Genomic DNA, 12,393 nt, shown 5'->3' on the forward strand with positions numbered 1-12,393 from the left:
GAGCGAGCTGTTCCCCCTATGGTGGGTGGCATAGTATGGTCACAGCCTCAAACAGCTCATCTCCACCTTCAAGCCAACAGGCCCAATGGGACGGGGTCTGCATTTGAGGACCTCTTTGGGAGATCTTCGCCCAGGAGCCTCTGTCACCCTCACCCACAGTCAAACCATGCGGGCCCCCCCGGAACATACAACCCTCATCACACCCCCACCATAACCCTACCACATACCCACATTCACCCTCCACTGTCCCTCCTACCAACATTATGGGACAATGGGATGGTTCAAAAATATTGATTTATGTTTCAATAAAAACTGTTTGATTTAAAATAGTAAAAACATTCTGCATAAAACAACAGGGGGAAAACTATATACAAGGTTATCATATGCAGAGGGGGTCAGTGGAAAAGTGGGGGGACCTCAATCCAGACTGGAGAGCAGGGAACCAAAACCAGGAGGGGGAAGGGGGGAATATTATGGGTGGCTGGGGGGGGGACCTTAACCAGGAGGGGGTAGGGGCGCTTCTTTGGGGTGGATGACCATGAGCCCCTTCGACCTCATGTAACCCTCCCACATCTGGTACAGGGTCCATGGTGGAGCTGTGAACGGGCAGGCAGCACGGGGAGGTAGGGCCGGTGGGGTGGTCTGGTGGCATTGGGCTCTGCAGGGGGGTTGTCAGGTGGGAGATAGGAGGGAGCCTGTTCAGGAGAGTGTGCAGTGTGGGGGGCATGGCTGGGAGCAGGTGCAGAGGTGAGGGCCATAATTTGCCTGAGGAGCCCAGTGTGCTCCCTCAGGACTTTAGTAACATCCCTGTGGCGCCCCACCATGTCTGTCCATGCCTCACTCTTCCAAGTGTACTGCCCACGGTCCATTTGGAGGTTCTGCTCAGCAACCTCCAGGAGCCAACAAGGTGCTTCTGAGGCATAACTCCTCTGTCTAGATTTCTGGCTGTGAGCCCCTCTTCTTGTTGCTAGGGGGTGGTGACTGTTACCCTTCCTCCTCTTCCTGGATGTGGAGCATTACAGTGTCAGGCGTCTCCTGGCCCTCCTCCAGCATGTCTGCAAAGATGGATGGAAAGACAATCTTGTTGGTGGCATGTTGGGGGCTGTGTCCCCCACCCTCCTGCAGGCACCAGTCACCCTCCAGCACCAGGTGTCCTTGGTGTTTGATGTGTTCTGTAGGGATTCCTGGCCATGTGTGCCATTCCCAGTTTGTGGTCCAGTCCCACACCCACCTCCCCGCTCATGTGGCTTGTGACGCTGTCCCGAGGGGACCGGTGTTGTGTCCGGCATGGGTGCACTGGGAGTGTGGGTGGCCTGCTGGTGGCTGGGGTGCCATGCCCAATGCGCTCAGGTGTGCGCCCCATCGGGTACTTACTGAAGGGAGTCTCCCCATGGTTCACGGATGCCCAGCAGGCTGTCGCCCGTCTGGAGGACTGGGACTGGGACAGGATGTCCATTACAAGGTCCCCCTCATGACTGGCCAGTTCTGTTCCAGGCTCCGTCCAGCAGCTGTTTGGTCCAGACTTCTCGTCTTCAGCAGGGTGCACCTCATGCGCTGCTGTGTCCAGGAAAGCTGTGGTGGGGAGTTTTCCCTGGGACCCAGGAGACAGTGGAGCTCCCTATAATAGGGACAGGTCACAGGACCTGCCCCTGATCGGACAATGGCCTCCCCAGCCTTGGCATACCCCTGCCGAAACTCTTTTACTTTACTACACACCTGGTCGGGGTGTGAGCAGGGAGGCCTCTGGTGGCAAGTTCTTTTTGAGAGATGGGCGAATGCAACTGCATTTTGCTGCTTGCCCCCCATCTCTTTCAAAACCTCCTCCTCCTTCCAGAGTCCAAGGTCCCTCAGCTCAGGCTCTGTCCATGAAAGCACCATTTTCTCTGGGGGCTGCCTGGAGTCCTGAGATGGGTCAGAAGGGAAGCCCTGGGGCTCCTGTGGAGGCTGGCTGCTGTCCATTGCCTTTTTCTTTCTTTCTTTTTTTAGTTGGGCTGCCTGTGGAGTGTGCTGCTGGAGCTTGTACTTGAGCTGCTGCAAGCACACTCTCAGCTTCCTGAAAAGGGTTTTCTGGGACTGTGGGGCTTTAAATGTGGCTGGACACGCACACCATAGAGCGCCACTGCTGCAGAGCAGAGTGTGTCCACAGTTCTCCATGGCCACTGCCATGGAAGACCCTTCTTTCGAAAGAGCGGAACATGGAATGTCTACACACTTTCTCTTTTTAAAGAGTGTTTTGAAAGGGGGCACTCTTCCTAATATGGGAAAGGAGGAGCAAATCTGAAAGCTACCCTGAATTCCTCTGATTTTCTTTCAGAACAGAGCTTTATGTGTATAGATACTCCATACGCTCTTTCCAAAGACAGACAAATTTTTCAAATTTAAGTGCTAGTGTAGATATAACTTTAACGTTTGTAAAATGCTGCAGGGGTCTGAGAGGAAAGCAGTTATGCAATTCTCAATGACCATTATACACAAACTGCATATGGTAACAAGTATCAGAGAGGTAGCCATGTTAGTCTGTAGCTTCAAGAACAAGAAGTCGTGTGGCATCTTATAGACTAACAGATATTTTGGAGCATAAGCATATGGTAAAGATACTGCCATAAACCACTAACACTTTGGATTCTCTTGCTATCTGACGTTATAGACTCCTGACCTGCACACACAAGAATCACAATGTTACATTTAGTGGTCTTTTTCTTTCTTGGTAACTAAGTACTGAAGTACATTCTGTGATCTTTTACATCTTACCTCAGAAATTAAAGCACTCAGATTTTTCACATGTTTCAACTGAGGGGTGTCAGATACAAATGTGAACTTGCCTTTAGATTTTTCATACTCTTCTTTATAGTGGATCTGCAAAGAAAAAAATGATTTTATATTGACCTTAAAAACAGAAACATACAAAGGTTTCCTTTTTAGATTTATTCTACTCATTCAGACAGAATACTAAAATGCTGTGTTCTATGCCAAGTGGCTTGTAAACAACACATCATGTAACAAAGTAAGCCACAGAGAAAAAAAAAACTCAGCTAGTATCAGAGACCTGTAGCAGCAAGATCAAGTTATAACAGAAACACCAACTTGTACACTGAGCACTTAGAACATGTTTTAAAAAATTACAAAATCTTAGAAATTACATCTGAAAAAGGGTTATTTTTATACCTACTACCTGCAATTCCTGTAGTACCTTTAAAAAAAGGGGATACAGACGATAGAATTTTCTCCCAATTTCACCTTTCTACACACAAACCTTGCAAACACAGAATCTTCATTTTCCCACAGAACAATCAATTACAGTTTTATGTATCCACAGTCGATGAATAAACACTGACGGGCAGGTTTCAAAATATTGCACCAAAGTCTCTAGCATTTGAAGTCAAGTCTTCTAGACGGTGGTGCAGTGCAGTTAACATCAGATTATTCTTGAAGGCAGAAAATAATTAAACTCTTAAACTCATTCCTAAGCTCCTTTCCATGCATATAGAAGAAAAGTTTTGTTACCGTGGTTGGGTCAGGGGTGAGGCGGGGGCAGGGGGGTGTTGTGATAAAGCAATGGAATTTTTTTTCCCCTAAAATAGTTACTTTAGATGCCCAACAAAAAAACTCACACTTTCCCATGAGAACCCACCACATTGTAGGGTTTATTGGGATATAAGTGACTAAGAAATACTGAATATGCTGGATGTGAATGGGATTTATTTATAGAGGGACAGAACAGGTCAGTGAAGATGGTGTATGAAACATGCAAGGATTCACGTACATTTAAGCAGCATTTCTGAGGTGTGTGTCCTTTTATTGTACATGTGGACCACTATCCCCACAGCGGACCCTGCCCTTGTCTCCCCACCCCCAACTCTCTAGCTGGCCTTGCCCCCATGCACCTTCTTCAGCCAGCTTGGCCCTGCTGCTGGTGGCCACACCCATGCACACCAGTACCTCTGCAGCCCTACCCCTCTCCCCCCACTTCTACCTGCCCTGCTTGCCAGGGTCCTGGCTGCCCACACCCAAGGCTCTCTCAGCTGCTCCCAGCCCTGTACATGTGTACAGTCTCTCCTGACCACATGCAGGGCAGGGGAGCAGTGCTTCCACTAAGATTTTCCATCCTTGAATGGGTTGAATTTTGTTTTGAGAAGGTTAAAATGACTTATGTGCAACACAAATACTGCAGTAGTGTGTGGATGTGCGCTACTGGAATGAACAAAAAACCTAGATATAGATATATATTGTGAACAGTCCATAGGTGTAGAAGAAATATATTAAAATAAGGGATAATTAACCAGAACAAAAAAGCTGTCCTATAGCACTTTAAAGACTAACAAAATAATAATGAGCAATGCTTATGATGTTCATTTAACATAAAATCAAATAAAAAGAACATGACCACTTCTCTTGGAGTACCTGTTTTATCATCCTTTCTAACAACTCAGCTAGTGAACACACCCAAGTGCATATTATCCACACACAGCTCAGCTTTAAGATGTTAAACAAATATCTGAGTCAATTAGAAATATTCCAACAATTACAGGATGGAGTGTGGGAGGCTCAAGGCAGTGTGCCGGGGATGAGGGGTGCAGGAGTCAGGGTTGGGGTAGAGGAGGTGCTCAGGGTATGGGACTGGAGTGTGTAGAGCTGCAAAAGTTAGGGCATGTGGAGGTGCAAACATCAGGCTTGGGGTGCATGATGGGCTCAGGTTAGGGGGTTGCAATGTGTGTGGGAGCACAAGTTAGAGTACAATGCTGGAGATGTCAGGGGTTCAGGAATAAGGGATGGGCTGCATGAAGGCTCTAGAGCAAGGCATCAGTGGTTTGAGCAGCAACCTGCTAAACCCAGGGTTGTGAGTTGGATCCTTGAGAGGGCCATTTATGGATCTGGGGCAAATAAATTATTTTAATAAAATAAAAAAGGGTTGTGGAGGGATGGTGCTTGGTCCTGCCAAGAGGGCAGGGGACTAGACTTGTCCTCCCAAGGTTCCTTCCAGCTCTGTGAGATGTTTGTGTGTGTCAGGGTTCATGAGGAGCTCAGCCCAGGGCACTGGGGTCAGGGACCATACAGGGGGCTGGGAGTGGAGGTTAGGTACAGTGGCCAGGGGAAGAACTCTGGGGCCAGGTTATCAGGGTGCTTTTTTCAATAATTTATTTTAAAAAACTGAAGATCCCAGCATTTAAAGCTAAAGCTGAATACTCTGTGCAGCTAAATACTTCTGAAGGGATGTTTAGAGATGGGATTTGGTGAGCTTCAGCCACAAACTAATGAAATATTTAAAGCAAAAACAAAGGTCCTGTAAACATAGTAATGCATAACTGTTTTTGTCAGTAAATTTGTGGTTGGAAGATGCTTGTTAAGTGCTTTAATTACTGCTTTAATTACCACTTAATGTCTCTTTCACAGGTTCAATGTTATACTAATAGGTCTGACAAGCTGGAAGAGTTTTCCCTTTTCAGTTAACAGAGCCACTATCACAGGAAGAGTCATGAGTCTGCAACAGTCTATTGTATGAGCTTACAAGATAAGTCAGAGTAAGAATAGGAAGAGCGGAGATGTTGAGTGCTAAGACCCAGGGGACCCACTGCCTCTTATACCTGCCACCCATGCCTGAGGGAGTGGGGGAGTGCATTTGCACCTTTGCACATACATACACACACACACGCACGCATGCACGCACACATGCACACATACACCCCTGCTTACAGGCCTGACTTGAGGCATAACTTAAATGAACCTTCCTTGTTTTTAAGGAAGTTTGTGGATGGGTATTCCCTTAAGAAACCTTAACTGCTTGAAGTTTTTTCCAGTATTGGTATGAGATTTCAGCTCTTCTGTTTACCATTTAACTTTTTCAATATTCCTCTGGGAACCCCCCGCTCTCCCCCCAGCACTCATGCATCTGATGAAGTGGGTCTTTGCCCACGAAAGCTTATGCTCCAAAATATCTGTTAGTCTATAAGGTGCCACGGGACTTCTTGTTCTTTCTGTTTACCATGTGTTTCCATCTCTCCACGTTCTGCATCTTGTATTTACACACTGAAAACTTGCTGACAAGCAACATGGCCTAAACAACAGAAAATTAATAATGTTTCTCCTCATAATTTCTGTTAGTAGTGTCTGCTACAATTCTGTTATGTCTGCCTCCCTTCACTCTGCAATTTCCAGTGGCAGTTCAAACTGCAGCACAGCATCTGCTGGCCATGACACTTTCTCCCACTTCCCACCAGATGAGTCACTCCAAAACTCATGTACCCTTGCTAACATCATCATCAAATGCTAACTCATTCATTATGTACAGCTGGCAACTGTCTGCCCAATAATTGTCAAACTAAAAAAGCTGACCCGTTGGCTAATGAGCTATTAAGGAGTGTAAAACTGAGAGAAAAGCTGCTAGAAAAAAAGGGAAAAAAAGGAAATGCTGAGGTTAAGAAATAGTTCATGATGCAGTCTGTGATGCTGGCAGGCCAGGTGCCAGCTCTTGCCAAGATGGCAAGAATTTGCTGAGAACAAATAAACTCAAAGCTGGAGAGTGGATCAGTTCATTTTTTGGTTAGTTTTGCTCAAAACAAGTAGCCTTTTCACTATTTGAGAAAGTCTTTTAAGAACGTATTTAGCATTTTTAGACAATGTGAAAAGTTTGTAAGTTGATAAATACATTCATCTCACTTGCCATGTCAGTACTCGATGCTAAGAAAATAGGTAAATTTTGGTTTTTCACTTTGAAAATGTTTGTTTTGAACTTGTCAACCCAGGCATTAGAATTATCCTATGCCCATCCAGAAAGACTTTCAAAATCAGAAGGCCCATCAAGGAACAGGGCAATACAAAGGTTTGGTTAATGGCCCTATTGCACCCAAATTTGTGCATCCTGTGGACCTGGAAGCTGAATGAATGAAACTGAGCAAAGTCAAAGGACAGTTTTCCATCTTTTTGGCAGTGTGAACCCTGACAGGGCCAGAGATGCTGACCTGAAGCCAGAGATCCCCAGGGGCTGCCCTGAAAGACACTTGGAGTTGACACATCTTTCTTAGGATTTAGATGGTAACTCATGTGTGTATATATTTGTTTACTTTTACCTATGAAAAACACATTTATTTTTCCTAAATGTTTAGATAGTTTATTAGAGGATTGACTATAGACACTGTTTCTGGTATAAGATCTAGGGTACCAACTGATCTGGGGTAGCTGTCTGGTCTATTGGAACTTGAATATACTGTAATTTTTGGTACAGGTTGAACTTCTCTAATACAGAACTCTCCTTTCCAGCAATATCCATAATCTGGCATGATTTTAGTTAGACGGATGATCATTTATCATGGCTGTGGCCAGGTTTCCCATGGTCCCATAAAGTTTGTTTACAGCTACCAGTCCTGGCTCCCAGTGCTGTTATTTAGCTGTAATTTATCCCTAAATGTCTTCTAAGAGACCAGTAAGCAGTGAAAGTGTTGGTAATGTGCTAAACAATATGGACATTTCGTGGTCCAGCAAATTTTCTCATTCAGCACCAGTCAGATCCCAAGGGTGCTGGACGAGAAAGGTTCAACCTGTATAAGACAAGTGAGTATTTCTTACTCAATCCAGTTTGTCTGGGCAGCAAGACAGACTGAAGCATTGAAGAGGACTGTCTATAACTCTAAGGTAAGACTGATACAGTGATTCAGTTGTTCACATTGGTCACTGGCTTGGTAAAAGGTCATTATAGACCACACCAGTTTGGGGTGTCCAACCCTGGTTTGATAGTCCTCTCTGAGGAAGGCATGCACAGTCGTAAGTTACTCCAAACAGCATGATGCAGCTCAGCATCACCCATTATTCTATTACACTTGGGAAAGACTGAGCAACAGAACAGAAGTAGGGAGGAACAAGAAGAAAGTAGAACAGAATATGAGAGGGAAAAATTTCTCTCCCCCCTCCCCCAATGATGAAGACCATTCAAAAGACAGTGCTATACTGAGTTGCTTCCTGAAGCACCTTCCTGCCAAAGGCGGCTGCTGCAGAAGACAGAAATTCCACTCTACAGCATCTTGATAAAGGTGTTAGCTGATGCCCCTGTGGCTCATGTGCATGTTTTAGTGGTGAAATCATGCTCATTCAGGCCACAAGGCTGCTATAGATCTTGCGGAATATTCCTGTTCCTTCTGCAGAACGCATTGTCTGATCCATCTAGCAATGAATAGCTTGGAAGCACTAGACTTTTTGAAAGAAAGGAAATGAACAATTCACCTGGCCTAATGGACTGCATCACTTAGCATAAACAGATTTATCTAAACCTCCAGTGCTCTTCTGTCAGATGTTGTGGCCCGAGACCAAATGGGGAAAAATAATGCCCTGAAAGGCACTGAAAGAAGAATTCACTTTGGAAGGAAATGACAGCAGTTCTCGGTACCACTTTGTCATTATGGAACGCACAGTAAGATGGCCAGACATGACACTAGTCATAATGGCAGACAGAGAACAAGCCTGATGGACTAAGTTACCTGGAGTCTTCTGCTGGAGATCAAGAGGATCCTGCAAACAGACTGCTGTTAATGGCTAGTATGTGATGTGCTATGAACTGGGCTGAAGGTCTGTCTTGGGTCAAATTCAACAGTCTTTATCCACACCCTTCTGCAGGAAGTCCAGAACAGCTGAATTCCCTGGGTTGCTGAGATCTGCACTGTATTCCTGGAAACAGTTGGTGAACTTGGCCCAGGTATAGGAGAAGGCTTTTAGCACAGAGACTCTCCTGAATAAAAGCAAAAAAGTTAATAACTTTGGAAGACAGGCTGAGTGTTGCTAGCACTTCACTTTGAATAGATAGGCTGTTAGTCAGAGACACCCTGGACATGGGTGGAGAAAGGGATCTTGGAACAGGACATTAACTTGCCAGTATCTGTAACAGTGGTTACACTTTACAATATCATCAACACTGCTTTGAGAGAATCCTAAATAGTGTTTGGGACGATAGGTGTACAAACACTAGAGTCCTGGAAGAGTGGAACATGATCGGTTCGGAAGCCATTATCATTCACAAACAACTTTGCTGGACTGGTCACATGGTTTGGATGTCTGATCAGTGTCGCCCAAAACAGATTCTGTTTTTGAAGTTGAAGGAAGAACAGAGGAGCATTGGGGGCCAGAGGAAGAGATATAAGGACATGCTGAAGGCACACCTGAAAAACTGCAGCATCAATGTCAACACTTGAGAGAACCTTGCCCAGGACTGTCCCCAGTGGAGAACGGTAATCCATGAGAGGTGGCACAATTTGAGAGGTCCCATTGCAGTGCAGATGAGGAGAGGCAAAAACTTCCGCATGACCCTTCAAAACCTACTAACACATGCCCCTTCTGTGATAAGACCTGCAGCTCCAGAACTGGGCTGATCAGCCAACTACAAACTCATAAATAGGAGGGTGACATGAAGACGTCCTACTCAGAGTGACCAGTCGTTCGTGTTTCTAGCTCTTCTTCCAAACACCAACAAGGCCGTGTTGTAAACTGTATCCCTCAGATGTTGCCATTTGGATGTCGCATCGACGCCCCCATGCCTGCTGCGCAGATTTTCCTGGAGGGTCTCTCTGAACTTTTCAGCTTTCTCCGAGTTTGCCGTCTTTCTGGCGTCAATGCGGGGCCTTCCAGCAGGTTTACAGCAGTACAGCTTCTTGGGTCTCAGCTTGAGCTTGGAGCAAACTAGCGAGTGATCTGTATCGCAGTCAGCACTATGATAGCTGCATGTCAGAAGGACGTTTTTGAGTTTGTTATGCCTAGCGATGACCACATCTAGTTGATGCCAGTGCTTCGAGCGTGGGTGTCTCTACGACACTCTGTGCTGTGGCTTCGTTCGGAAGAATGTGTTTGTGATGCACAGATTGTGGTACGTGCACAGTTCAAGGAGACGCTGTCCATTTTCATTCATTTTTCCCACACCCAAGTGTCCTAGGCAGGAAGGCCATGAGGCCCAATCAGCTCCAACTCTTGCATTGAAGTCACCCAAGATGTACAGTTGTTCACGAGCAGGTATTTGCACTACAGCAGCACTAAGCACGTCATAGAACTTGTCTTTTACTTCCGGTGTGGCGTACAGGGTTGGGGCATAAGCGCTGATCAGGTGGACAGGACCGGCGCACGTTTGAAGCATGATCCAAAGAAGCTAACTCTGCTGAGATGATTCCAGTCATTGAAAAGAAGTGTGCTGCACTCCTGGAGTACAAACGCTCACCGAGCCAAAGTACCCAGCAAGCACTTAGAGAGGCCAGAAGAACAGTACAGCAGACAGCCAGGCACTGTGCCAACAACCACTGGCTCCAGTTATGCAGCAGCATCCAGACATGTGCCGACTTTAGTAATCTCAGAGGAATGTACGAGGGTATGAAGAAGGCATTAGGACCCACCCAGAACAAGATGGCACCTCTGAAATCCAAATCTGGTGAAGTCATCGCTGACAAAGCCAAACAGATGGAGTGCTGGGTCGAGCACTACTCCGAGCTGTACTCACGCGAGAATGTTGTGGTTGACGCAGCCCTCGATGCCTTCGAGCTCCTACCAGTAATGGACGAACTGAATCAAGAACCGACTGTGGATGAACTGAAGGCAGCCATCGACAGCATTGCAGCAGGAAAGGCCCCTGGTCACGATGGTATACCACCAGAGGTAATCAAATGTGCCGCGGACACACTCCTGGAACCCCTGCATGAGCTGCTGTGCCTGTGCTGGAAAGAGGGTGAGGTTCCACAGGATATGCATGACGCTAACATTGTAACGTTGTATAAGAACAAAGGAGACAGAAGCGACTGCAACAACTACCGTGGAATCTCCCTCCTAAGCGTCACTGGTAAACTGTTCGCTCGCGTCATCCTTGGCAGACTCCAGAAGATTGCTGAGAGGGTGTACCCCGAATTGCAGTGCGGATTCCGTGCAGAGAGGTCTACCGTTGACATGGTCTTCTCTCTAAGGCAGCTGCAGGAGAAGTGCAGGGAGCAGAGAAAGCCACTCTACATAGCCTTCATCGACTTGACCAAGGCTTTTGACTTGGTCAGCAGGGATGGTCTGTTCAAACTGCTCCACAAGATAGGCTGTCCTCCACGGTTACTCAAGATGATCCAGACATTCCACGAAAACATGAGAGGAACCATCCAATATGACAGCGCATTATCGGATGCTTTCAGAATCAGGGGCGGCGTCAAACAAGGATGCGTGCTTGCTCCGACATTGTTCGGGATCTTCTTCGCACTCCTCCTGAAGCATGCCTTTGGATCTTCAACAGAGGGCATCTTGCTGCACACAAGATCTGATGGGAAACTGTTTAACCTTGCAAGGCTGAGAGCTAAGACTAAGGTGCGAGAAGTCCTCATCAGAGACATGCTGTTCGCAGACGATGCTGCTGTAGTGTCTCACACAGAAGACCAGCTTCAAAAACTGCTGGATCGGTTCTCCAAAGCGTGCAAGGACTTTGGGTTTACCATCAGCCTAAAGAAGACAAATGTACTTGGTCAAGATGTTGCTGAATCCCCATCAATCAGCATTGACAACTGTACGTTAGAGGTTGTCCACGAGTTCGTTTACCTCGGGTCCACCATCACTGACACCCTGTCGTTGGACACTGAGCTAAATAGGAGGATCAGAAAAGCGGCCACAACTCTGTCCAGACTCAGCAAGAGAGCGTGGAATAACAACAAGTTGTACACTCACACCAAAATGCAAGTCTATAGAGCCTGCATCCTCAGCACCCTCCTTTATGGCAGCGAGACTTGGACCCTGTATGCCCGCCAGGAAAAGAGGCTGAACGTCTTCCACTTGCGCTGCCTCAGGCACATCCTCGGAATATCATGGAAGGACAGAGTTACCAACACAGCCGTCCTTGAGCAAGCTGGAATCCCAGCCATGCACACCCTCCTCAGGCAGCGTCGGCTCCGCTGGCTTGGCCACGTCCACAGGATGAACGATGGAAGGATTCCAAAAGACATCATGTATGGTGAGCTAGCCTCTGGCAAAAGACCCCCCGGACGCCCCCAGTTGCGTTACAAAGATGTCTGCAAGAGAGACCTCAGAGAGGTAGACATCGAGCTGGACAACTGGGAAGAACTAGCAGAAGACCGCGGCAGATGGAGGCAGGGCTTACACAAGGGCCTTCAGAAGGGCGAGTTGAAGATCAGACAGCTAGCAGAGGAGAAGCGAGCACACAGAAAGCACAATAAGGACTTGCCAGACACCCACTACATCTGCAAGAGATGCAGCAAGGACTGTCACTCTCGTGTGGGTCTTTATAGTCACAATAGACGCTGTAAATGAAGTCTTAAATTGAAACTTTAAAGGGCGCGATCCGTAGTCTGTGCAGACTGAAGGATGCCTACTACTACTACTACTCAGAGTGACCACCAAAGGAGAGGTTACACTTTCAGCTTCATCAAGTCAGAAAACTAGGTCATT

At 46.7% G+C, this 12,393-nt stretch overlaps 1 protein-coding gene across 5 annotated transcripts in view; it reads right to left on the reverse strand.

Annotated features, from left to right (window-relative positions):
• Window positions 1-12,393, reverse strand: part of NEBL (nebulette) — a 402,240-nt gene that overhangs the window by 137,726 nt on the left and 252,121 nt on the right. For 4 of the 5 annotated variants that reach the window (XM_074984853.1, XM_074984852.1, XM_074984851.1 and 1 more), the window contains exon 3: window positions 2,752-2,856. The exons of the other annotated variant lie outside the window; for it this stretch is intronic. In XM_074984853.1, coding sequence (XP_074840954.1) covers window positions 2,752-2,856 — 105 coding nt within the window. The remainder of the gene's footprint in view (window positions 1-2,751; window positions 2,857-12,393) is intronic. 5 annotated transcript variants of the gene reach the window in all.

This window comes from Carettochelys insculpta, chromosome 2 (genome assembly GCF_033958435.1).
Source record: "Carettochelys insculpta isolate YL-2023 chromosome 2, ASM3395843v1, whole genome shotgun sequence".
Lineage (NCBI taxonomy): Eukaryota > Metazoa > Chordata > Testudines > Carettochelyidae > Carettochelys > Carettochelys insculpta.